General features: G+C 62.0%; 4 protein-coding genes across 6 annotated transcripts; 2 read left to right on the forward strand and 2 right to left on the reverse strand.

The window, feature by feature from the left end:
• Window positions 1-147: 147 nt before the first annotated feature.
• TIMM44 (translocase of inner mitochondrial membrane 44) lies at window positions 148-14,297 on the forward strand. 2 transcript variants are annotated; one of them, XM_079917502.1, is made up of 13 exons: window positions 148-262; window positions 2,050-2,151; window positions 4,942-5,112; window positions 6,108-6,188; window positions 6,898-7,047; window positions 8,011-8,150; window positions 8,445-8,530; window positions 9,152-9,244; window positions 9,341-9,465; window positions 10,834-10,884; window positions 12,618-12,707; window positions 13,322-13,432; window positions 13,745-14,297. In XM_079917502.1, exons 1-13 carry the CDS (start codon window positions 179-181, stop codon window positions 13,862-13,864), a joined length of 1,404 nt encoding a protein of 467 aa, XP_079773628.1. In that variant the 5' UTR covers window positions 148-178; the 3' UTR covers window positions 13,865-14,297. The 2 variants fall into 2 exon arrangements, with proteins under 2 accessions (XP_079773628.1, XP_079773629.1); XM_079917503.1 differs by lacking the exon at window positions 148-262 and having other exon boundaries at window positions 2,070-2,151; window positions 4,947-5,112.
• Window positions 14,298-14,778: 481 nt separating this feature from the next.
• Window positions 14,779-16,617, forward strand: CTXN1 (cortexin 1). Of its 2 annotated transcripts, XR_013827619.1 has the most exons (3): window positions 14,779-15,068; window positions 15,432-16,350; window positions 16,577-16,617. XR_013827619.1 is itself a non-coding variant. In XM_079916958.1 (2 exons), exon 2 carries the CDS (start codon window positions 15,452-15,454, stop codon window positions 15,698-15,700), a length of 249 nt encoding a protein of 82 aa, XP_079773084.1. In that variant the 5' UTR covers window positions 14,779-15,068; window positions 15,432-15,451; the 3' UTR covers window positions 15,701-16,515. The 2 variants fall into 2 exon arrangements, 1 of the variants encoding a protein (XP_079773084.1); XM_079916958.1 differs by lacking the exon at window positions 16,577-16,617 and having other exon boundaries at window positions 15,432-16,515.
• Window positions 16,618-17,868: 1,251 nt separating this feature from the next.
• Window positions 17,869-22,057, reverse strand: SNAPC2 (small nuclear RNA activating complex polypeptide 2). The gene is made up of 6 exons (XM_079917287.1): window positions 22,039-22,057; window positions 20,384-20,613; window positions 19,567-19,686; window positions 19,349-19,417; window positions 18,764-19,055; window positions 17,869-18,671 (listed from the first exon to the last, which is right to left on the reverse strand). Exons 2-6 carry the CDS (start codon window positions 20,564-20,566, stop codon window positions 18,340-18,342), a joined length of 996 nt encoding a protein of 331 aa, XP_079773413.1. The 5' UTR covers window positions 20,567-20,613; window positions 22,039-22,057; the 3' UTR covers window positions 17,869-18,339.
• TGFBR3L (transforming growth factor beta receptor 3 like) lies at window positions 22,044-24,639 on the reverse strand (the record flags this gene model as incomplete). Its single annotated transcript, XM_079917288.1, has 6 exons — window positions 22,044-22,111; window positions 22,319-22,477; window positions 22,580-22,706; window positions 23,049-23,357; window positions 23,435-23,571; window positions 24,570-24,639. 6 exons carry the CDS (start codon window positions 24,637-24,639, stop codon window positions 22,044-22,046), a joined length of 870 nt encoding a protein of 289 aa, XP_079773414.1.
• Window positions 24,640-24,689: the final 50 nt, after the last annotated feature.

Genomic DNA, 24,689 nt, shown 5'->3' on the forward strand with positions numbered 1-24,689 from the left:
CTAGGAATCCCCGCCCACCATTAGGCCACGCCCCCATAGTGGATTTCCCTCCACGGCGCCGCCCTCCTTGGGAGCCCTGTCCAGTGATAGGCCTTTCCCTCCCACAAACCCCACCCACAGGTCTCGCTTTTCCCAGGCCCAGGCCGCACTAGGCCGACGCGGCGGATGACGCCATCGGATGACGCCGCGAGAAGGTCACACGGGATCTTCCAGCATGGCGGCGGCGGCGGCGCTGCGGGGATGCTGGTGCCGCTGCCCGCGGGTGAGCAGAGTGCGGGGCCGTGGGGGCGGGCTTAGGGAGCTCCGGACCCGTGACCTCCAGGGCCTCGTTCTCCCCAGGCTTTTGACCCCTCCGGCTCTTCCCTGAGCTTGGCGAGAGGCTAGGAGTTTGGTCGCTGGGTCAGCCGAGGCCGGGGCGGGGGCCCCGGAGCGAGGCCTCGGAACGTGGGTCCCGAAGCAAGGCCGGAGGGCGGGGGCCGGGCGTGCCGGGCCGGGAGCGGATCGCCCCTCACTTCCTGGCTGACCCCATGTGTACCGAGGAGTGAATGGTGTCCGTGGTGCTCAGTGGAGAAAAAGTAGCGAGGAAAAGGCAAAAAACCGTGACAGTCACAGCTCACCTTTATATGCCACGTTCCCCTGCTAGGAGCATTTCCTGCGTCGCCCCTCTTAATCCTCTGAAAGTGTGGGAGGTAGTTGTCGCCCTGGCTAAGAGCCTGGGCTCATAGATGCCCTGGGGGTCAAGGCGTGTAAATCGGCTTCAGAAAATAGTACTCACGTTGCAGCTGTTTGTCGCTGTTTCACAGGGTAGGAAGCTGGGAACTCAGAATTGTTAAGCAAGCCGCGCACGGTCTCAAGAGTTTAGTGGGGTGGCTGACCTGGTCCAAAGCTCAGGTCAGTCTGACGCCAGAGCCAGACTCTGGAGGAAGGAAAAGATCTCCCAGGAATCTGAGTGTCAGGACAAAGAAGGTGTTTTTGACTCAGGACTGAGCTTTTTTTTCTGGGCTTGCTTGTCTTTTGAGGCAGGTTTTAAAGGTTGAATGTACACGTGTTTGGATTTGGGCACGTCCTAAGGAGAACCACCCTCAGGTTTGGTCCTGCTGGGGGATTTTTCTCCTCAGTGAGACAACCATCCACTTCTGTTTCAGGCTGTTGCTGAAGTCAGTGGCTCCAGGATCAATGGGTGTAGGCATTCAGAGGAGTAAAACAAGTTAGTTAAACTCCCAAGAGTTACTCTTGAGTAGCTGTAGGAGAGTGTGGCATCTGTGTAAGTTCGGGGTGTTGCTTAGAGTGACTGGAGACAGGAAGCATGGAATGGGGAGAGGAAGGGCCCAGGGGATGTGGAAATGGAAGAGTGGTTCTGTCAGGTCATTGACATCAGTGTACCTCGCTCCGTGCTGGGTGCTAGGGTGTAGCGTTGAACAGTACCTGCACGGAGCTTCCCTCATGGAGCTTTAAGTTCATCATTTGGTAGAAGAAATGCTTACCAAAGAGGTGCTGCACGTGAGGTTGGCAGCATCTTTGCTCAGGTGACGCCCCTAAGTTGCCCTGCTCACATCTCAACCCTGGACCAGGACATGGTAGCTTTATTCCAGGGTTGTGCCTGGGACAAGTTAGCAGTGTTTACCCCTTGAAGCCCGGGCCTCTGGTCCTCCAAGGCTGGCAGAAGTAGGGTGGGCTGGTGAGAGAAGACTGCTTGCCACCAGCATCGAGTCTTAGCCTGCCCATTTTCAGACTAAGGTGTTCAGCTAGACTGGCATATTTAGCCTTCTTCCACCATAGGTTGGCATTTCCTAGGACCCATCGGTTTCCCCCACGTTCAGAGGCAGGAGGGTAGATATGGGCCCCGGAGGTGCAAATCGAGCGTTTTCTCTTTCCACCAGATTCCGCTGGCTTCTCAGAATTTGGGAAGATGGTCAAGCATCTAGCATGGAGCAGACATGTGATAAAAATCGTCAAATGAGTCTCAGACAACCCCTGCTCTTTGAGCGTGGCCTGCTTCCTCATCACCCTCTAGTCTAAATGCATCTTTCTCTTTTCTCCCTCAATTAGAGATGCCTTGGAGGTGGAGTCCGTTTTCTCTCCAGCCACAACCTAGTGCCACTACCCCATGGTACCTATCAGATGCCCCGGCCGAGTGGAGAGCTGACCCTGGTGAGTGACTCAGGATACAAGCAAGCCGGCAGGAGGGGAAGGTGTGAAAATCAGACCTAGTTGACAGGAGAGAGGGCTGCAGGATGCTGTCCACACTGCTGGGGGTGTCTGATTGGCAGGCATTCCACATCCAAGGTCTTCCGGAGTTACAGAGCCCAGTGGGCCTGGTCCTCTTGGTATCCCGGGAAGTGCTCGACACTGTTAGGGGTAGGGCTCCTGCCTCACACAAAGTTGCGTGTCTCAGTTCTGATGGCGAGAAGGGCGTTCCTCTGACTGAGCTGAAACCCACCTCCCGGCGGCTCCCACGTGTGGGGCCTTCACTAAGCAAGGCTGTGCCCTCTGCTGGGTGACAGCCCTCTGGGCATTTGAGCAGAGTCACCCATCCATCTCCTGGAGCTGGGTTTCCCCAGGCCATATCTCCCTTCCTCTTTATGTTGTTCGTCACAGAGAGCATTTTCTAGAGCTTTTCTGCCCTCCCTGTCATGTCTCTTCAACCACGTTTCTGTTGGTTCCTTACCACCATGGGGAAGAAAGCCTGAAATCTCACAGTCTCCAAATCCGCATGCTCAGGCAGCCCACACCCTCCCTTCCCTTCTGAGTCTCATCTCATCCTCTACCCTCAGCATGCTTTATCTCCCAGATCCTGTCCTGGGGCTGTTGTGGGCTTGGGACATGCCCTTTGGCGCTTCCCCTTAGTTGTCCAGCCCCGCCCTCACCCCCAGTTTGCAGCCCTGGAGTGAGCCGTGGGGCTGCCACGAGCTGGTGCAGTCCCTGACAGTCTTAGAACTTGGACTTCCCCTGGGGCAAGGCTCGTCAGGGCACATCTGGACCAGACAGCAGCCTGCTGTTGCCAGGCCAGGCCACCACACCTGTGGGGCAGCACCCAGACTTGCTGCTGCTCTCCCTGGGGCTGGACAGGGACCGGGTAAGCAGTCGCCCCTGAAACTGGTAGGGTGAACCCCCAGCCGCTGCAGCGGACCCCGCACACCGGCAGGAGTGGTGGGAGCAGCTGAGCACGTGCGGCTATTTCCCTGTGACTTACTGGCTCACAGTCAGTCTCTAAGCTTTCTCTTTCCCGAGCCTTCACGTAGTTACACGGGGGGCGAAGCAGGCATCTACAGCCAGCTGTGTCTGACCCAGAAGCCTGCGTCTCGGGTAGGGCGGTGCCTGGAGCAGGGCCTCAGGCTGTCTTCTGGCCTCTGGGTGTGTTCGGTTGGGTTTTCCTGTGGGGATTGGAGGGGGGACGCTGAGCTCGGGCTCTCAGAGACTGTGATCCTGTGGGCCAAGAGACGGAGGTTTGTGCCAGTCCCCAGGCCTTTGGGTGACATGTAAGGCCCGGCTGGGGACTCGGGAGTGGCCCCAAAGGAAGAAGTTACCCTGGGCCCAGAAGCCCCTGGAGTAGTGCCTGGGCCGGCTCTTTTGGGATAAGGGGCCACAGAGTCCTTTCAACTCTAAGTCCTGGGACGAGGGTCCCTTTGGGTGTTGGCCTTTTCCTTGGGTGGGCGTGTGTGAGGCCCCATGAGGATTCCAAGCTGTGCCTGTCTCTCACCCCAGAGAGAGAAGGGCCTGGCATTTTCTTTTGTTTTTTAATAGACTTTATTTTTTTGAGCAGTTTTAGTTTTACAGGGATATTGAGTGGAAAGTACAGGGCCTGCCCATCAACCTCCTGTCCCCCTCTCCTCCCACCCGGCACGCAGTTTTCCTCCGGTTGTACATCTTGCAGTTAGGGCGGTACATTTGTTAAAACTGATGAGCCAATATTGACACATTATTGTTGACTTTAGTCTGTGGTTGACATTGGGTTCACTCTCTGTGTTGTACATTTTATGGGTTTGAACAAATGTATAACGTATCTACCGTTAACAGTACGGTTACAGAGTAGTTTCATTGCGGTGAAAATCCTCTGTGCTCTGTCTGTCCACCCTCCCTCCCCTCCTCCAGCCCCTGGCAACCACCGGCCTTTTCCTTGTCTTCATAGTTTCACCTTTTCCAGGATCTTAGAGTTGGAATCCTACAGCCTGTGGCCTTTGCAGATTGGCCTCTCTCCTTTAGTGATATGCCCTTGAGGTTCCTCCGCATCTTGTTTTATTGCGATGTAATTGACATAACATGTCATGTGGCTCCTGTATTTTTTTCATGGCTTGATAACTCATTTCTTTTTCTTTCTTTCTTTTTTTTTTTTTTTTTTTTTTTTTGCGGTACGTGGGCCTCTCACCGCTGTGGCCTCTCCCGTTGCTGAGCACAGGCTCCGGACGCGTAGGCTCAGCGGCCATGGCTCACGGGCCCAGCCGCTCCGCGGCATGTGGGATCTTCCCGGACCGGGGCACGAACCCGTGTCCCCTGCATCGGCAGGCAGACTCCCAACCACTGCACCACCAGGAAGCCCAACTCATTTCTTTTTCTCCCTGAATATCTTGTCCCACGGTTTACCACCTGGTGGCTTTTTACTTTGTCTGTTATCTCTTCTAAAAGAGATAACTATTCATTGTGGGGTTCTTTTGCCTTTTGTTTTGCTTTGTTTCGTTTTCGTTGTTGTTTTTGTCCACACCAGCAGGCTGCAGGATCCTAGTGCCCCAACCAGGGATTGAACCCGGGCCCTCGGCAGTGAAAGCGCAGAGTCCTAACCACTGGACTGCCAGGGAATTCCCAAATATTGTTTTTATTTATTTTTAATTTTTTATTTATTTATGTATTTTTGGCCACGCCGTGCGGCTTGTATTCATTGTTAAACCTATATCAACAGAAAGGAGAAAATGAAAAACTTCTTCGTTCCTTTTACATTCTTTCTAGTCCAGATCCTATTCTTCTGGAAACAGGAAAGGCTTTCTCTCCGGCTTGCTAGATAATATCAAACAAGAATTAGCCAAAAACAAAGAAATGAAAGAAAGTATAAAAAAGTTCCGAGACGAGGCCCGGAAGCTGGAAGAGTCCGATGCGCTCCAGGAAGCCAGGAGGAAATACGTGAGTCCCCTTTGCTCTGAGTCCCCCTGGGCAGTCACACTGCTCTCAGAGCCAGGAGTTCCCTCCCAGTGCAGTGCTGGGGCGGCCGGGGAGTGAGGGGACAGGAGCAGGCCCCCAGCCTTCCAGTTCAGCCGTGAGACTGCAGCCTTCTCTACACACGGCCCAGCAGCACTGACGGGGTTTCAGAGCCCTCTCGACCTGCTGCATCAGAATCTGCATCTCCACGGGTCCCTCGGGCACTAGGTTTGAGATACGCTGCTCCTGAGGGCCTCTGACTGAAATGGGTAGAAAGTGAGTTGCGGGGCTGGTGTAATCATTATATTAATCACTGCCGCCGTCTCTCATGGAGCAGCTGCCAGGCGCCCGCCAGCGGATGGGCTTGGCTCCTTTTATTTGTCTGCCCTTGAGGGCTCTGCCCGGCGGCACCCCCATCTCACCTGTGGGCAGCTGAGTCTGGGGTTGTGGGCATTTGCCCCAGGCCCCTCGGGGGTTTTGTTCTGTTGGCGCCCCTCCCAGGCCATGGGCGACGTCTGTACCCCTGAGTCTCCCCAAGTCACTCACTTGTATGTAACTACCTGTGAGGGATCCGACCCTGCGGGAGATCGCCCTTCCTTTTCATTAAGGAAGAGGAGTGAGCCGAGGTGTCTGTCTGGGGGCAGCGCAGGCCGAGCTTGGGGCCGGGTGATGGGGAGGGGGCAGAGCCAGGCAGGATGACGCTGAGAATGCCCCGCCCCGCCCCCAATATATCACTGGTGAGCATATGGGCAAGATCACCCCCTGCCGCCCAGAGACAGATGCGGGGCCTGGGGCCCTGTGCTCAGGAGGTCCCTGTCCCAGCCTACAGCCAGGGACCCTGGGGGGCTGGGAGGGGCCGGGTGGACAGGCTGAGGGGGTGGAAGAACGGGGTGTGTCTGGGGAGGAAGGAAGGGACTTCTGAGAAAATGCTTCTTTAGACTGTGTGTCGCAACACAAAGATCCAACATCCTTTACCCTAGAGAACCATTGAATCAGAAACCATGCGGACGGGCGAGGTGATCAGGAAGAAGCTGGGGGAGATCACCGGCACCGTGAAGGAGGTAATGGCCTCCGGACCCCCAAGGCCCCTGACGGCCCCCGGAGCCCATCTGTTCCTCACCTCTGGCGGAGGAGCCGGGGAGCGATGCTGGGGGCAGCCGGGGGTGAGCAGGTGGGGGAGGCTGCCCGGTCGGGAGGCTTCCGGAATCAAAGTGCAGGATGCCTTTGGGAAGGAGGGAGAGCTCAGACTAACCCACTGGCCTGCGAGTCACCACTTAGGTTAGAAGCCTCTGAACTACAAGCAAGAACAGGAGGGTGAAAGGAGGATGCTTTTCTCCCTGCCTTAGGCTAGAAGGAAGCTGGGACCCTGCACGCCCCGCCCCCCACCCCGGGAGGGTGGAGGTGGGGGTGAGACTCCTAGAGGGCCTGGGAGACTTTCTTTTTGTTGCTTCTCCTGGGCTGGAGAGAGGGGCAGGGCTTTACCTCGAGGCCAGCCCAGCGCGCTAGACACGCGTGTCCTGACCCCGGGGCTGCTGCTCCTGTGCTGTCCTTCCTGCGTGTTCCAGGCCGGAGCCCTAGGGTCCAGCGCCCCAGAAATCGTAGGCATCCTTCTGGGGCATGTGCACCCCAGTCTCGGCTCCATGAGCCAGAATGGGCTCAGGACACCTGCTCCCGCCCTCTGGAGGCCGGGTCTGCTGTTAGCTCGGGGGGAGCTCCTGCAGGCCCCCACTGGGTGCCACGCCAACACCTCCCTCTTCTCTGTCTCAGTAGAGTCTTGACGAAGTCAGTAAAAGTGACCTTGGCCGGAAAATCAAGGAGGGTGTGGAAGAAGCAGCCAAGACCGCCAAGCAGTCGGCTGAGTCTGTGTCCAAAGGTGGGGAGAAGCTTGGCAGGACCGCCGCCTTCAAAGCCCTCTCCCAGGTGAGCTGGGCTGGGGCTTGTGCCCGCGGGCGCTCTGGGCTCAGCCCCGAGAGACCTCACCGAGGGCTGCAGGGACACCAGGCCTCAGCCCCTCCTGGCTGAGCAGCCTCGGGCAAGTCAGAGCCCCTAGGGAGCTACACATAACCTGATGTCAGCTGCTGACACCCTTAGCTCACATCCAGAGACTGTCGGGCTCTGGGTCACTTGAGGTCCTGAATTCATTCCGTAAATATCACTTACCACACGCTGGGCCCTCTACTGGCCATGGGGCCTCAGGAGAGAAGGTCCGAGTTCTTGCTCTCAAAGGATCCTGGGACAGGAATAGGGACAGGGAAGGGGCAGGCAGTTCCAAGTAACACATGACAGGAACGCTCGGGGAAGGCGCCGGGCCAGGGGAGCAGGCATCACCGGCTCAGGGCGCCCCACGCAGCTAGGTGTGGCCAGAGTGGCTGCAGGGACATCAGAGGGTCCTGGAGGCTGTGCGGGGGAGTTTAGGTTCATCCTGAAAGCACAGCCTCCCAGTGAGGATTCCGGCAGCAGCTCAGAGGAGGCCGGAGAGTGTCTTGGGTGATGGAGCCAGGAGGGAAATGGGCTCCAGAGGTTTGCGGAGGTGGGATCCAGAGGCTGGGTCAGCTCGGATGGAGGTGGTGGGGCAGAGGCAGCCTCTCAGGACGCCTGTCCGGTTTCTGGTCCATGTGAAGGAAGTTTCCAGCGAGAGTGTGGAATCGGCCTCAGAATGTGAGGGTCATCTGGGGGCAGCTCTTGGCGGGGGGCAGGTGGGGGCAGAAGTCAGAGCTGGGGTCTCCCCTCTGCCTCCCCCCGAGGCTTGGGCGTGTCCTTGCCCTGCACCTGCGAGTCACGTGACCTTGAGACCTGGGAGGCATGGCCCCGGGGTGGGTCCACAGCTGCTGGTCTGGGGTGTTGGGGAGCCCCAGCTCCCACATGGCCGGCTGTGCTCTGCAGGGTGTGGAGTCCGTCAAGAAGGAGATCGACGAGAGTGTCCTGGGGCAGACCGGGCCCTACAGGCGGCCCGAGCGGCTCAGGAAAAGGAAAGAGTTCTCGGGAGAGAAATTCAAGGAAGAGAAAGTGTTTGAGGCCAATGAGTAGGTACCAGACCTGCCAAGGGGCCCACCTCTCACCACCTCCCTTTGCAGCACCTGCACTGCTGTCCATTTCCCAGGACCCACAGAGGGTTCCTACCCAAGTCAGTTTGTGGGGTTTCTTTCTGCTCGAGGTTCCCAGGCACCCTGAGAGAACCGGGAGGGGAAGGGTAGGGTGGCAGGAAGGGGGAAAGAGAAGGCAAGAGGCCGGGGTCATCACACCGTCCTGCTGCCCCCTCTTGCCATGAGCGGAGCGGCTCCCGGGCTGCGCTCACTGGCTTCCCTGATCTTCCCCAGGGAGGCCCTGGGGGTCGTGCTGCACAAGGACTCCAAGTGGTATCAGCAGTGGAAGGACTTCAGGGACAACAACGTGGTGTTTAATCGTGAGTGTTCCCATCTCAGAGAATTGCCTGACAGCAGGCCGGTGACGGACACTTACCAAGTGCTCCCCGAGGGCCGGGCACAAGACAGGAGGAGGCCGGGGTCAGAGAGGACCAGTCACTCCCACAGGGTTGCCCAGCGAGTGAGCAGCGGAGCGCAGGCCTCAGGCGGCCTGAGGGGGAGCACCCAGTACCTCTCGGGCGGCGGGCTACCGCCGTCAGGGCTGAGCCACCACCTTGGCTGGAGCCAGTGTCGTTGTGAGGCCGCCAGGTGCACGCGCCAGCCACCCCCCATGTGAACTTGGCCTCGACACACCCCCTCACGGGCCAGGAGCCAGCTCAAGGCCCAGAGCTCTCTGCTCAGTCTGGGGCACGTGGCTTCCCAGGCGCTGACAGGGAGCCCTGGCCCTCCTCAAATGAGGATGTCCAGAGGCCTGTGTTCCCTCAGTAGCGAAAGCCGCAGCCAGCAGGGGTGGCGCCCGGCGTTCACTCGCCTCCCCTCAGCCCCTGGCGGAGGGGTCTCTGCAGCCTCCCAGGGTCGGCCAGCAGGCTCGGAGGGGGCTGCGATGGAGTGGGTGTGTCTCTCCGGAAGGGGCCCATGACCCCATCCGCCACCCCCGACAGGGTTCTTCGAGATGAAGATGAAGTATGACGAAAGCGACAACGCTTTCATCCGGGCGTCCCGCCTGCTGACAGACAAGGTCACAGACTTGCTGGGTGAGTGGGCTGCCCCGGGACCGTCCCCCCACAGCCCGAGCCGGCGGTGGGAGGGGGTCCCGGGCCCTCACCCGACTCCTGGCTCGGCTGCCCCAGGGGGCCTGTTCTCGAAGACGGAGATGTCGGAGGTGCTCACGGAGATCCTGCGGGTGGACCCCGCCTTCGACAAGGACCGCTTTCTGCAGCAGTGTGAGAACGACATCATCCCCAACGTCCTGGAGGTGGGTGTGCGGCTGGCAGGGCTGCGGCCCTGTGGAGAGTTCTGGCAGGGCCGCTTGGCTGTGGACAGGGCTTCTGAGCGGAGAGGTGGCTCCAGTGTTGACAGAGGCCTGAGCACCCCACACGCCCAGCCCTTGTTAGTCGAGCAGCTCGAGAAAGCCAGGCCGCTGTGGTCTCCTGCAGCCCCCGCTGGTCCCTGGGCCGGTGCCCTGACCATTCTTGCCTCGCCCACAGGGTGTGTCTGCCCCAGGGACTGAGTTTCTCACCCACTGGAGCCTGGAGCCCCGTGGCTTGTTTCCCTCGAGCTCTCTTCCTGAAGTTGTTCCCTTGAAGCTGCCAGGGGCCAGGTGTTTGTCTCCCAGAGGCCAGGGGCCTTTCAGGAGTTGGGAGAAGCCGGCTGCTGCTTCAAGGGTGCGGGGGCAGCGCATGACTCAGGGCAGGGAGGCGGGACCAGCACAGCAGCCCAGGGGCCTTTCCTCTCTGGGAGCCCTGAAGCTCATCTTCTGGTCTTCTCGCCTCTCCTTTTGGCACATAAACAAGGAGGAGGCGACCTGCTCAAGGTCACCCTCCTCGAGGCCCCCCCGCCCCAAGCTGGGGCTGGAGCCTCGGCATCCTGCAGCCCAGCCAAGCCAGGGGCTGTTGGCGCGGCCTTAGTGGGGCCGCAGGCAGCCAGTCCAGCCCCGTGAGGATGTCCGTCCCTTCCTCCCGCACCGCGTCTGCCTGGCCCCCTCTCCCGCCTCCGAGTTCCCAGATCCCTCACGACACTCGGCGGGGTTGGGAGGAGGTGAAACTGTAGCATTTCCCCAAAGCAGCAGCCCAAGCACGGGCAGAATCTTCTGGGCTGAGATTGTCTCAGCCCCCAGATTCCCTGTGGTTTCCCACCAGCATCTCACCACCCCACTCCCCCCAAAACCCACCCTCTCCCTCACCAGATCCAGCCCTGTCTCTGGGTTCCTGTGGAAGCTTCTCTCATTGCACCCTGGGAACCCTCCCCTGCACTCCCCCTCTGCCCCGTCCCGCGTGGACCTGGCTGCCTAAGGCTTCTTCGTCCCCAGGGGAGGTAGAATGCCCTGCCTGGCCTCCTTGGGTTGGTTTCCCGGCCAGGGCGAGAGCCCGAAACGCTGCCACCTTCCTTTTCCTTCCAGCAGGCCGCTGGGACCCAGCCTGGGCTGCCCCGTTGTCACTTGCGGGGGCTCTGCTCCCACTGCTGCAGCCTGGCCCAGTCTCCCTTCCCCAGACTAGGACCCGGAGGCTGGGGCCGGGGGTCTGCAGAGGAAAGGTTCTAACTGGAGAGTATTCTCCAGAGTTTACCTGCCTCAAAAGCCCACTCTCATTCTCACACTTTTTTTTTTTTGTCTTTCCCTTTTTAGGCCATGATTTCTGGAGAGCTCGACATTCTCAAAGACTGGTGCTATGAAGCTGTAAGTGCTTGCTTGCTTCCCCCCCCTATTCAGGCCTCAGAAGAAATCACAGTTCAGAGGAGATCTGCTTGGGTGGCTCAGTCCGAGAAGGGCTGAGATGTCAGGGGCGGGGGTGGCTACAGGCTGGGGGCCCAGGGGTCAGGGGGTGGGCAGAAAGGGACGGCGGATAACTCGGAGGGTGCATTCGATGTTCCCTCAGTGCACGGGGGTGGTGGGTGCTGGCGGGCAAGTGGGGTTTGAGGCCCCACAGCCTCCCTTCCCTGGGCCGGAGTTACATCATCGGGCTCATCTCATGGGGGTCGTGAGGACGCTTTGGGGACACAAGGGCAGCGCTCCAGCACATGCAGCGCTGGATGTATTCATTAGCTGTTCTCATTGCAAGATCCTCAAACACATCCAAACAGACATTGATAGATTCCCACCCGGGAAGAGCCGCGTGTCCTGACGAGGCCCGGCTGCTTCCTGGAGTCCGGGCTCTGGGCCCCGGGCCACAGGCCTTGCCGGGCTGCATGGCGGCAGCTCAGGCGTCCTTGGGAGCATGCTGTCTGCACTGCCCCTTCCTGGCAGCCTCCCCGTCCTCGTCATCAGGCCACCTCACCCCACCCTGCTCACTCCCTGACCTGTGTCTTCACAGCATTTGTTCCCCCCGTCCCCCCCCCCACCAGCATCTTACTGAGCAATCCAGAGTCTCTTGGCTGATTTATTCTGTACCCAGCTCACAAACAACTTGAAAAAGCAGAGGAGAAGATGTCAGCTTTCCTTGTTAAATACTCCCCTGCACGGTGACTAATCCAGCGGGCATTTATGAGTGCTTTGGTTTTTGTTGTTGTTGTTTTGGTTTTTTTTTTTACTTTGGGACCATTAGGATGTAGCTGGTTATCTTTGCCAGCAAGGTGCTGCTGGTGCCCCTGGAAGCGCAGCTGAAGTTGCAGCCGCTCACACAGGGGTGTTTTGAAAGTGTCATCTTTAAGAAACCACACAAGATGGGCGCTTTTTTTTCCCTTGGTGGATCAGTTACTTCCATAAAGAGTGAATGCGGTTGGAATGTCTTCTGTCATGGTTGCTTGTTGAGATATAAAGCTGCTGGCTGCTGTGTCCCGGGCTTGGGAGCAGGCACAAGAGGGTTAGGGTGTCATTTGGGGCACCACTGCCCCCGTAAGAGGAAGAGGCTGCCAGTGGCCGAGACCCGCCCACAGGGGCTGGTCAGTGACAAGGCAGTAGACCCAGGCAGTTCACCCCAGAGCAGCCGCGGGGTAGGATGAATCCTAGAAAAAGCGTTTGGTTCCAGGCCAAGATTCACAGTGAGGTGAACATGGGAATGTTCAGGGTCAGCCAGAGAGGCCTCGACTTACCTCTGGGAGTGTATTCCAGATCGCGTTCCCGGAGAACTAACCAGACTCACTGATTAATACCGCTTTCGATAACGTTGATACGGTGCTGTCCTTATAATGAGAGGGCAGTGTGTGATTCGAGCCAGCCAACGGGTGGCACCGGCCTCCCTGCTTGGACCCATGCTCCTGGCATCTGCCACTCCTGGCGCCGCACACCCAGGAGCCGGGAGCCATTTCTGGAAGGTACAAGAGCTGAAAGCCTGAAACCCCATGGTGAGCTCGCCCACAGGGAGCTTCCCGAGACACCGCAACAGCCCCCGGCTCCCCTGCGGTGCAGTGCCTTGGCCTGGGTCGCACGCACAGGTGGGCGGCCATACGGTTGTGTCTGGCTTCTTGTTGCAGACCTACAGCCAGTTGGCCCACCCGATCCAGCAGGCCAAGGCGCTGGGCCTCCAGTTCCACTCCCGCATCCTGGACATCGACAACATCGACGTGAGTGCCTCTTCCGGGGGCCCAGGTGGACCCCAGGGTGGGCAGGGGTGCTTCTCTGAATTGCGCTCAGCTGGGAGGGTTGAGCTCCCCCTCCCTGGAGGAGTTCCAGTGCTTGGATTAAGTGACCTCCAGGGTCCCTTTCAGTGGAAGGTTTCCACAGTCTTGCTGTCGGGAATTCTCAGGCAAGTGGTGGCCCAGGGGGTGCTGTTGCCCAGACCCAGGGTCCCCTGAGGCCCCTGAAGCCAGGGCTATCCCTGCACCTTCACTGAGGAGGCTTTGTCAGGACCGCTCAGGTCCCCCACTGGTCTGCTCTGCCACGATCCCCTCGATTTCCTCCCCGTGGGGAGCTGAAGGCACACCCACCACACGTGTGCGCGAGACAGCCGGCTCCGAGAGGCCATTACACGCCTGCACAGCCTCAGTCCGCGGAGCCTGTGTGGGTCCTCAGTGGTTCACGTTCTTCCTCACAATTGAGAAGTGCCCGCCCGGAAACGGGCCAGTGGCAGGTGGCAGCCCTGGAGTGCTGAAGCAGGGGTCTGCACCTGGAGGGGGGAGCGGCAGCGAAGGGGCTGGGGACCATTCTCAGGCCTGCCTGCCCTGTCGTGCCCCTGCAGTTGGCCATGGGCAAGATGATGGAGCAGGGCCCTGTGCTGATCATCACCTTCCAGGCCCAGCTGGTGATGGTGATCAAGAATCCCAAAGGCGAGGTGGTCGAGGGTGACCCGGTGAGTGAGCGGGGGAGGGGACGGGGCGGGAACACGCAGTGAGGCCAGTTGAGAGTCAGGAGTTGCGGCGTGGCAGGGCAGCACCTCGAGCTGGGCCTGGTGGAGGGTAGCTGATCTCTCCAGTTTGACCAAGTCCTGAGTTACAGCCTCTGTTCCTGCCTCTGCTCTGGACCCCAGACCCCGCAGCACCACTCCCTGGTCCCTCCCAGTGCCCTGAGCTGGCAGTGTCTCTCTCCGTGCCCTGCGCTCGTCCTGGAGTGGGTGCCGGGCTCGCACCCTGCCTTTAGCCCTCACCCTTCCCCGATTCTGCAGGACAAGGTACTGCGAATGCTGTGCGTGTGGGCTCTCTGCCGAGACCAGGGCGAGCTCAACCCCTATGCGGCCTGGCGGCTCTTGGACATCTCCGCCTCCAGCACAGAGCAGGTCCTCTGAGCGCAGCAGCCACGAGTGGGGCCTCGGGGCTGGATCGTCACTGCAGACACACGGGGGACTGGTGTCCACCTGCAGCAACTAGACCTCTGGGGACAAGACTGTCAGCTGTGCCCCCGCCGTGCCAGGACTGCTGCAGAGCTAGCGGGATGCGGCGGGGAAGGGAGGGGCTGCTGTGCACAACGCCAGCCCCAGCACCGCCCCTCTGCCCCATGGGGGCTGCTTGGGCCGTGGGCACCCAGGCTACGGGCAGTGCCCAGAGGCCCCCAGCCCAGGGGTACCCTCCCAGGACCCAGTGGTGCGGCCTGGGCCCACTGGCCACATCAGCCAGGCCGTTTCAGCCTTTTTTTTTTTTTTTTTTAATAGTGCCCTTATTATTATCCTATACATATGCAGAGATTTGGAAATAATAAAACACCAAAGTGCAGGAGAGCAACCTGGGTAGTCCAAGGTGTCTGTCACTGGGGTGGGGGGAGCTGGGACTGGGAGTGGGCAGCCCAGTGGTCATGGGGCGGCGGTCGTGGTCACTGAAGGAACTCTAACAGAAGAGGGGGAGGACTCACCTGGACGGGACCCTGCCCACCCTGAGTATGTTGTCGGGCGGGGGGAGGGGGGGGGAGGAAGGAGACTGGAAAAGCTACGGAGGTTTTTAGTAACCTGGCTGGGGTTGCTTGAGGGTTGGGGTCCCCGAGGCTGGAGGACCTTAAGCGCCTGTATGAGTTTTGGGGGCACTGGGATCCCCCAAACAGGGAGTCTGAGGGGTCGGTTGCAGAGGAGAATGGGGCTGTGGGAGCTTAAGTCGGGCTGGGTGGTTTTGGGGGGGTGCCTGTGGGGGTGGGGGGTGCCTGTGGGGGTGGGAGGGCGAGGCCCTCGGTGCTCATGGTTCTTTGGGGCCGGTGGTCTCCCCGGCGCCTCTGGGCGGGGCCCGGTTCTCCCGGAGGACGGGGCGGGGTCGCGGGCCCGAGCGCCGCTCCCTGCGTAGCCTCCGCCCCCCGCGGCGGCCCCGCCCCCGTCGCCATGGGAACAGCCGCGGCGGCCCGGCTGGCGCGGAGCTCGCCTGCCTCGGTCTCCGCCGCTCCAGGGGCGGGTGGGGTGGGCAGAGTCCGGGCCGCCGCCGCGGCCACCGGGGAGAGACCAGGAGCGGGTGCGGGTCCCGGAAGAGAGCGCGGCTGCCGGCCGCTTGGTCCCGGTCCCGGTCGAGGCCAGGGTGAGGGGCGCGGCGGGGCGGGGGCAGTGGGGGAGGGGGGTCCCCAGGACGCAAGAACAAAGGGAGCGGGGTGGGGGAACCGGGTCTCGCCCCCCACCACGCAGCCCGGGCCGCGCGTTCGCACCTGTTGTGCGCGGGCCGGCCGGGTCGGGGTTTCCTCTCCTTGCTCTTAGCGTCCCCACCTGCGCGCACGCCCGGAGTTGGGTGCCCGCGGGCCAGGCATGGGCGTAGCCAGGGGACAAAGGCGCGGGCGGGGGCTGGGGCTCGGCAGGGTGTGTGGGGGGGCGGCGGGTGGGGACGACGCGGGGGCGCGGGAAGGCGCAGCTTCATCCCTGCCTCACGGGCGGGCCCCCTCCTCCGCAGGGCGCGCGGCGATGTGAGCCATGAGCGCGACGTGGACGCTGTCCCCCGAGCCGCTGCCGCCATCGACGGGGCCCCCGGTAGGCGCGGGCCTGGACGCGGAGCAGCGCACCGTGTTCGCCTTCGTGCTGTGCCTGCTCGTGGTGCTGGTGCTGCTGATGGTTCGCTGCGTGCGTATCCTGCTCGACCCCTACAGCCGCATGCCCGCCTCGTCCTGGACAGACCACAAGGAGGCGCTCGAGCGCGGGCAGTTCGACTACGCGCTGGTCTGAGCGGTGCGGCGCCCTCGGCCGGCCCTCCGCGGGGTCTCTCTCCCGGGGCCGATCCGACGGTGCGCCGCCGGGCCTGGACCGCGCTCAGGATCCTGCCCCCGAGCCCGCAGCCCGAGGGGGGAGGGCGTCAGGATAAGTCCAACCCCTCCCCCCTCACACCCCTCCCATCTTCCCTCCTGGCCAGGCCGGAGCCCCACTTCGTGCCTTTATCCCGCCCTGTCCTCTCTCCGTAACTCACCGGCCCGGCTGGCCCCCGACTCTAAAGCCTGGGTGGGAAGAGGACGCCCGCCCCTCCGCCCCCAGCGTGTAGGTGGCTCTGCTACTGCCCTGCCGCCGAGCATGAGTGTCATGTCCGCTCCCGGGTTCGGGGACCCCCGTGTCCCTTCCCCTCCCTCCCCTGTCCTCTGGCCATCCTCACTCCCCCGCCGCCCGCCCCCGCCAAGTGTTGAGCCCCTCCTCGGGCTCCGGGCCTGCGGGCTCTCCTGGGCCCATGAGGTGGACGCTGCATACCAATATGACCTGCGGGGCCTGCTCCGGAGACAGTGACTGAAGAGCGACAATGGCTGCTGTGTCCAGGATGCGAGGCTTCTTCCATGGGGGGGAGAGGGCAGACAGGCTCCCTCCCGCCCCCAGCCCAGGCCCCAGTTCAGGTCAGCGCGCCCCTCCCTCTGTCACCACCTCCACCCCTCACTGGCCCTCCTGCCACCTCCCCCTGGTTCCTCCTGCAACCCCCCCCTCCCAGGCTCTCCCCTTGCTTTCTCACTCCTCCCTGCCTCTGAGCCCACGGTATTAATAAAAGCTGTTATTGAGCGCTTACTGCATGCCAAGCAGCGTGCTGAGGTAGCTCCTCCTGTACTTGGTCTGTTCTCTTTTCAGGACCCTGTTAGCATCCTCATTCTACAAGGCCGGGGGACTCGGGTCCAGGCAGGTTGAGTGACCTGCCTATAGCTGGCTTCTAGCCAGGCTAGAATTTGAACCCAGGGCTGACTTCTGCACACTCTTAACAGCTGCCCAGGGCTGCGAAACACCCAGATGTACACTCTGGGGGACCAAGGCATAATCCATCCCCCTCGCTCCAGGAACAGCCAGGACCACCCTTCTTTCCCTTGACTTGAGGAGACTCTGGGGGCCGTGGAATGGACTTGGGCTAGTAGGGAGCCTGGATGGGGTGCCCTCAGCCAGCCCTGGAGGTTGTCTCCAAGAACTGGCACGGCCTTCTGGTACTGTGACCACACCCGCAGCCCCAAACCTCTCTGGCCTGGTCCCTCTGTCCCACCATCAGCATGTGCACTTTGGACACCAAGGGGCTGGTGCTGTGAGTCCTTGGGCATGGAGTGGGCTGGCTCCGCTCCACGGCCCGCCTGCGAGATGTGTTGTGCGCCCCCGGGGGGAGCCGTGTGCAGTGTGTGTGGGGAGAGACGAGCGTGGCTATAAAAGGAAGGCTGTGTGAATGCACAGGCTCTGCGAACAGAAAATTCACTGGCTCTCAGAGGACTGGTTCGATTTGGGGGAAGGTGGTGCCGTAGGAGGACACCCGGTTCCCTCACCCGGCCCTCACCAACCTGCCCCTGAATCCACACGCTCATCGAGGCTGAGGGAGGGGGGCCCCGCGCAGGGAGACCTGGCAGCACCTCTGGGACTTGGAGACCTTGGGTCACGGCCAGGACCCCAGCCCCCTCCTCCACCCAGCTCTGCCCCCCCTTTCCTGCTCCTAAGGCCCCTCCAGCTCTCCCTCCCTCCCCCACTTGCTTCCCCAAGGCTACCTCAGGGACTCACTCCCCTCCCTCCAACTTCCTGCCACATGGGCAGCCCACCTTTAACCCTCCGGTGGTCAGGAGTCCAGCTCCCCCGACCTGGCCACCCTCACTCTGCTAGCCTCTCCCCTCCGTCTGTATGATGGAGGGTCATCGGGCTCTGAAAACCTTTCCCCGACACGGGTCAGGCTCAGGCCTAGACCCTCCAAACAATCACCAAGGGTCCCCTCACAGCCAAGCCAAGGTCGCTCCAGATGGCATCAGACTGGACTTGGTGCAGTGGCCTTTACCGAAAACCACACCCTCCTCCCTGGCATGTCCCCGCTCCGTCCCCAGGACTCCAAGCTATGGCTCCCTACCTCTGATTCTAGGCCCCCTCCCACCTTTCACTCACAGGAGAAAGACAGCCAGGGGTATAGACCAGAACTTTATTCACAGTTACAGGACACCGGACACAGGACTTCAGAAGGGATGAGAAACCAGTGGGGGGAGTATTTGAGGGTGATTTTAGCCCAGCCATCTGGCTGGAACCCCCCCACCCCAGTTCTATGGCTGAAACCCTGTACAACTTTGCTTCGGTTTTTGGGGTTTTTTTGGCTGTGCTGTACAGCTTGTGGGCTTTTAGTTCCCCAACCAGGGATTGAACACGAGCGCTCGGCAGGGAGAGCGTGTAGTCCAACCACTGGATCACCAGGGAATTCCCTGTGCTTCCATTTCTGAGACCCACGCTGTATCGAGCACCTTAAAGGCGACCTGTACTGCACACTGCATCAGGGACCTTCCGCCGTGCCAAGATCCTCAGTGACAACCCAGTGCCAGCCCAAGCAGGACCGAGGGCCTGGGGGCTCACCGATGTCTGGTGTGTCTGGTGAGGTGCCGGGCCCCTCACCTTGCAGGGGTGGCCACCTGGCCCAGAAGCTCCAGGGGTACCAGGAATGGGTTCAGGGGGCAGATCCCAGCTGCTTGCCAAGTGGATATCGGTTCGCTGGGCCCAGCATTCTCGGGGGCCTGAGGAGTGGCCTGGCCAGCCTCCTCTTGCCCCCTGGAACCTGTCCCGTCATCCTCAGCCCCAGACCCCAGGCCCCCACTGGCAGGGTCGGGCTGGGGGGCCATCAGGCGTAGGTACGTATCTGACATATGTTCAACCAGGGCAGCGCACGGCAGGCGGGACAACTCCTCAGGAAGTGCCATGAGCAGGTCAAGGACCACAGCTGACTCTGGTGATGGATGGAAAGGGAACGGGTGAGGGAAGGGCGGGGCTTGCCGCCGGAGACTCCCACCCCCAGATCATCAGCCCCTCCCTTCTCACCAGCTGGGGAAAGCTCCGGGCCTTGGCCGCCGCGGGAGATGGACGACAGGTACTTGTAGATCTTCTCGAAGTCCACAGAAAAGTCTTCCTCAGCGGACGGGCCAGCCAGGGACTCAGAGGATGCCTCAGGGGCAGGGCCTTGTGTCTTGGGGGCGGGGCCAGGAGCCTCAGGGCCCAGGTCCTCCTGCCTTCCAGGGGCGCTGAGGAGCAGTAGCTTTCCACGAGCCTGCGTGGGCTTGGGGGGCTGGGAGTACAGGAGGCTGATGGGCTCCGTGGCTGCGATGGTGAGCACCTGGCAGGCAGAGAGATCAGGCAAGGAAAGGCAGAAGTGTCCCCGTGGGCTACTCCCCTGCCCTGCAGGAGACAGCCTTCCACCTCCAAATCCTCCCTGCCACCCTGAGGAAGGCGTCACATTCAGCAGAGGGCCTCAGAAGGGCGGACACTGAGGCTAGGGTGTCCGGTGACGGACCAGAGTCACAGAGCTGGCAAGAGGAAGGGACCCAGGAACCAGGTCCAGCTTAATGAGACTCACATATATGACCCCGTCCCCGGGATACCCCCATCCTTCCTGGCAGATGGCTGTACCTGTGAGAAAGCCACGGTCAGGGCCTCCTCCAGCGGGCCTGTTATCTTCTCAGCCAGATCCATCCACACCTGGGTGGAGTAACCAGAAGGTGCTCACGGATCAACCTTCAGGAGTCCCCCAAGCCCTACCCCTCCTGCGGCTCCCCTGACCAGGTTATCCCCCCAACTCCCACCTCATCCTCCAGGGGCCGGCCTTGGGGAGCCTCGCCCCGCCTCACCTCGATGGGGGCCGGGGTCTGTGTTTCCCGGCGCCTGGGACCCTGTGGGCCACCTGGATGCATCCTCCGAGTGGCCTTTCGGAGCACTCGGCCCTTGAGCTGCCGGAGAAAGTCCTGGATCTGGGGAAGTGAGAGGATGAGGCCAAATGGACCTTCTAGAAGCCCAGGGCTAGGCAGTCCACTGCCTGCTCCAGGGCCGGCCACTGCTCCCTAGCCTCCCGCTGGCCCGGAGTTAAGGGTCATAGGGACTCTGCCCAGGGGTCTTGGGCCAAGGCCCCAGGTGTGACCAGCTACCTGACAAAGATGTAAGGCCCTGGCTGGTTCTGGCTCCTCCCCGCAGCCAGGGCCCACCCTTTGCTAAGTACTACCCTAGTCACCTGCCCGCTTCGTCCACTCCGCCCCATTTCCTGACTCACTTCAACCTCATTCGCGCCCAGTCCCTCTGCGCCTTCCACCCAGTCCGGGGCCTCCGCTCTAACTCAGAGTTCGCCCCGCTCCTAAATTTTGGCTTCGCCCCGCCCCTCAGCCTGCCGCAGCACTGCCTCCTCCTCGCCCCGCCTCTCGGCTATGTTCCGCCCTCGCCCCGCCCTCAGCTTCTCGCAGGCACACAAGGCCCAGCCTTGCACTAATCCCGCCTCCTCCGGCGTTCTTCCGGTTCCTCAACCTCGCCCCCGCCTCACCCTCGACCCGCCCACTCCAAGGCCCCGCCCCCAGCCTCACTCTCGTCCCGCCAACTCCCAGGGCCCGCCCCTCCGCCAGCCCCGAACACATCCTAGCCCCACCTCCAGCCTCGCTCCCATCCCGAGACCCCTCTCACCTCGACCTCGCTCCGGCCCGACAGCTGCCGGGCCAGCTCGGCGGCGTCCGGCTCCGGCTTGCCCCGTCGCGCCTGCAGTAGTCGTAACAGCTGCCGCTTCTCGCGGGCGCTCCAGGCCGCGGGGCCGGTCACCTCACCCAGATAGCGCGCCGGGGCCGCTCGCCGCCGCTGCGGGGGCTTCATGCCGGTGAGCCGGGTGAGGGCGGTGTCGTCGTTCCGGGGCCGTTTCCCTAGTGGGCGGGGTTACGGCGGCCGCTGGGGCCAAAAGACCCCGCGCGGAGGCAGAAGTAGATGGGGGCGTGGCTCTGCGTTTGCGGGCCGAAGGGAACTGCTTCCCCGGGAAGTAATGGGGAGACTGGCGTCTAACTGAGGCGGGGGCGAACGAGACCCCCCGCCCGCATTCTATCTCATTCGTGAACTGGAGCCAAGTTCTTAGATCTCGTGCCCTCCCTCCCTTCCAGAACTACGTCTTGTGAAACTCCTATTATGTGCTTTGTAGCCAAGAGCCTGGGCTGTGGGGTCGGCCAGCCCTGACTGGTGAGCAAGTGATTTGGCCTTGCCGAACCTCAGTTTCCTCAACCGTAAAATGGAGCTAATAGTCATCCCCTTGTCTATGCTCTGGGGAGGGAGGAGCTCGGGCAGGAGGGATTTAAGGACCTTTAGGCTAGACGGAGAGGAGACTGGAGCAGAGGCCTGAGCTCGAGGCCCTAGCGAGGGCAGGGTCCGGGCGGTGGGAGTGGAGAGCGGAGAAATCCTGGGGTTGAGAAGGCAGGTGGGCGGTGCAGGGGTGGAGAAGGAGGCGAGGCTTATTTTTAAATTTAAGCTGGTGGGGTTGGGTGTCCCTTTTTTGTCTGGGACAAAATGCCCTTGGGGCTCCCCTGGGCGGTAACCGCACACGTATATATAAGGGCGTATGAGCCCCGCCCCAGAGCTCCACCCCTCCAGTCTGGACCTTTTCCACCCCGGAATCCCCACCCCCGCGCCACGCGCGCACGCAGACTTCAGAACGCTGCAGTTCAGGCCAGATGTTTATTCTGAGCCCAGGTGGGAGGGTGGGAGGAGGAGCAAGAGGGGGCGCGGGGCGCAGGGATCTTAGTCCCATCGAGTCTCAGGTCCTGGCGGGCCTGGTCCAAGGCTGTGGCTGGTATGTCTCTGGACCCTGTTGGGGGCGCGCTATCTCTGGAGAGGGGCGACTCAGGCTGAGCAGGGTAGAGGACGCTACGGCAGGTCACCCCCTTCCCAACCGATCATTGGCCGCCCCATCAGTCTGTGTGCCGGGGCGAGGGTGGGTGCTAGGTCTGAAACCCGAATTCTCCTTGCCTAGTGTGCCTGTCTGAGGTGTTGAGGTGCTTTCTTACGACACTAAGCCCTCAGTCGGCCGCGAGTCACCCACTACGTGATTTCTAATCCCAGCTCCACCACATTTTGTGATCTTTGGCAAGTTAATTTCAGAGAGTGTCTCATTTTTAAATATCTATTATGGGGATTATAGGAGTATCTACCTGAAGCTTGTTACAAGGATTAATATGCGTAAAACATTTGGTACTCCGCCTGGCAGAGAGAACGCGCTATGAAGAGTCATTATCACCTCCCTCCTCCATCCGTCCTACCGGCCCCAGGTTACACTCCCCCTCTTCCCTCCCCCCAACACTTACCTGCCTCACTGGGGCCTGCTGGGCGGGGGGCCGCTGGGCGAGGCTGTCGGGGGCGGGCCGGGGGGCAGGGGCGCTGGAGAGGAAAGGCAGTCTGAGGAGTAGGGGTTGCTGCGCGCTGGGCCGGGGCAAGGGCGCCCCCTGGGGGGCTGCTGCAGGCGTAGCGGAAGCAGGTCTAGGGATGGTCAGGCCCGAGCAGGCTGGGATCGCCGCGACCAGGGGTCCGGACGCGTGGGAATAGGCTGGGGGCCAGGCGGAGATCCCGGCGGACGCAGGTTGGTACCTGAGTGAGCGCAGACGAGGCCGAGCCCGGCGGCCAGAGCGGCGCCCAGCACGAAGGCGGCCAACACAAGTGCTACCACCGGCGCGGGCTCCAGGACCCCCGGGGCCGGCGCGGGAGGCTCGGGTCGCACGGCTCTGCCGGGGACGCCCTTGGGTGGCCCTGTGAGGAGTACAACGCAGAGACCGGGCTCATGCCTCAGATGTCCTCCCCATCCCCCTTCCCGACCCCAGAGAGCCCCGCTGAGGACTACTGCGTGCTCACTGGGGGGCAGCCGCGGCACCGTGACCACGATGGGCTGCGTCAGCGTGTGCAGGTGAGGGCTGTCGGCACCCAGACTCTCATCGCGGCCACTGCCGGCGCCCGCGCACGCCTCATCCCGAGGCAGACACTGGGAGGAGGGGGAGGCAAGAGGCGGGGACGTCAGGGCCCCGGCTCCAGGGGCGGGTCCCCAGGGCTCCCAAGAGATCTAAGCGTCCAGCACTATATTGCAACCAGGTGTCGCAATACTAGACCCCTGGAAATTCGGCCCCTTCGGACGCCCCTGCGCCCAACCTCAGCCTGAGACCCAGTGCCTACTCCCAGTTTCGAGGTACCTCCGCCCCCAGGTCCAAAAGCTCCCAGACCCTCAGATCCCCAAACCCTAAGAGGCTTCTCCCTCAGATGCCAGAGGCTCTTGTGCCCAGCCCCGACGGGCCCGGGCGCCCAGATTCCCCGCCCCGTGCCCGAGCACCGGCGACGGTGGAGACAGCGTCAGAGGCGCAGGCGTCTGGCGGGCTCCCCGGAGGCGGCGGCAGCGGCTCAGCTGGCAGTGCAGGAACTGCACAGAGGCGTTGAAGACCGGGCGCAGGCGGAAGCTGAAGCGCGCGGGGCGAGCGGCACCTGGGAGCGGCCGCGGTGGCGGGAAGGTGACCGAGGAGTCAGCGGAACAGCCCCCGCGCAGCAGCGCCAGGGCGGGGCCCGGGGTCTGGCGTGAGGATGGTGTCACCCAGCAGCGGTGCAGGGCCATGCCCCAGCGCGGGGAGGGACGGGCCAGGGCCGCCTGGGGGGCGGGGTCGCGGTCAGGGTTGGCTGCCCCCACCGGCTGCCACCCGGCCTCGGTGAGCCCCGCGCCCGTACCTGCACGAACACGCGGCTGTCAGCCGGGACCTCCAACGGCCCCGCGCGGCGCGGGAAGGCGTCCTCCGCGTCCGACAGCTCCAGACTGAAAAGGGGTCGGCGCAGCCTGGGCCCTGGCGCCGCGCGGAACGGGGACACTGGCAGGGAGAAAGGGTGGCACAGGGGAAGGAGGATGCGCTGTCCCTTAGGCCCCCTTGGCAAGTGAGCCAACCTCGCCTCCACTGCCTACTTTGGAAAATGGATGCAGTTGCGGTGGAGGATTCACCCGCGCTCGGCTCCGCGCTTCCCACCGCCAGCCGTAAAGCAGCTGGGATGTACCCGCTGGAGACCTGGGGGACATCCCAGCCCAGCCCCTGAGCCTGGGCGCAAAGCTGCGCCTTCCTGGGGAGGAGCCCCCTTCCCAGACCTCTACTTCACCATCCCCAGTGAGCGAGGGAATCCCTGGCCCGGAAGGGGTCGAGGGGCACCTGATGGTGGAGGGTCAGCCTGGGTGAGGTCAAAGGCCCTCCCCTTCTGGAGTCTGAACCCCTCGCTCATCCACCGAGGACCAGGGGCTCCTCTGGGGTCCCAGCAGGGCCGTTTGGGGGGAGGGTGCTGGCCCCATTCTTGCCTTTCTAAGGGGAGGGAAGAATAGCAAGGCGCTCTCCCCCAAGCCCTTTGGGCATCGTGGAGGCCCAGCCCGGCCACACGGGTCTGGGCCTTTTCCCTTTGTCAGTGTTCCTCACTCACTCGCAGGCTGAGGGCAGCATCGGCAAAGGGTAGAGGCACAGGGGAGCCTCCACTGGGGTGTGTGATCACACACACATGCACCACACTGACAAAGACCTCCGCCTTAAGGAGGCGCTCAGCTGGGGTCCTCATCAAAGGATGTTCTCAAATGTCCAGAATTACCGGCACAGACACTCCCTAAAAGCATTGGCGCAGACTGCTCCCCTCCCACAGCCCTTGGTCTCACCTGGCTGCTGGGACTTCGAAGAAGTTGGGGATCCCAGAGAACCTGGAAAACGGGGGACGGTGCAGACCCCACCTCCCACCCACCCCCGTTCCCCCAGGCGGGGTGGATGAGAGGGTGCACTGAGAAAGAGTAACACGGGAGTTGGGGTGTGCTGGGCCACGTCCCCTTGCCTGTACATACCAGCTGACTCGCTGGGCAAGGTGGTCATCCCTGGGAGCAGGGCCAGCAGCAGGACAGCGGTGCCCAGCATGCTGGACCGGCTGAGGCAGCACTGGGCCAGGCAGGCGGGCAGGCGGCTCT

The sequence above is a fragment of the Stenella coeruleoalba genome, assembly GCF_951394435.1.
Source record: "Stenella coeruleoalba genome assembly, chromosome: 3".
Classification (NCBI taxonomy): domain Eukaryota; kingdom Metazoa; phylum Chordata; class Mammalia; order Artiodactyla; family Delphinidae; genus Stenella; species Stenella coeruleoalba.

Excerpts from the sequence above, each read along its gene's own strand:
- TIMM44 (XM_079917502.1), top strand. The coding sequence starts at position 179 with ATGACGCCGCGAGAAGGTCACACGGGATCTTCCAGCATGGCGGCGGCG. Across the intron at positions 9,245-9,340 it reads CAAGGTCACAGACTTGCTGG|GGGGCCTGTTCTCGAAGACG; the intron begins GTGAGTGGGCTG and ends CGGCTGCCCCAG. Across the intron at positions 12,708-13,321 it reads TGGACATCGACAACATCGAC|TTGGCCATGGGCAAGATGAT; the intron begins GTGAGTGCCTCT and ends GTGCCCCTGCAG.
- CTXN1 (XM_079916958.1), top strand. The coding sequence starts at position 15,452 with ATGAGCGCGACGTGGACGCTGTCCCCCGAGCCGCTGCCGCCATCGACG.
- SNAPC2 (XM_079917287.1), bottom strand. The coding sequence starts at position 20,566 with ATGAAGCCCCCGCAGCGGCGGCGAGCGGCCCCGGCGCGCTATCTGGGT. Across the intron at positions 19,687-20,383 it reads CGGGCCGGAGCGAGGTCGAG|ATCCAGGACTTTCTCCGGCA; the intron begins GTGAGAGGGGTC and ends TCACTTCCCCAG. Across the intron at positions 19,418-19,566 it reads AGACCCCGGCCCCCATCGAG|GTGTGGATGGATCTGGCTGA; the intron begins GTGAGGCGGGGC and ends TACTCCACCCAG.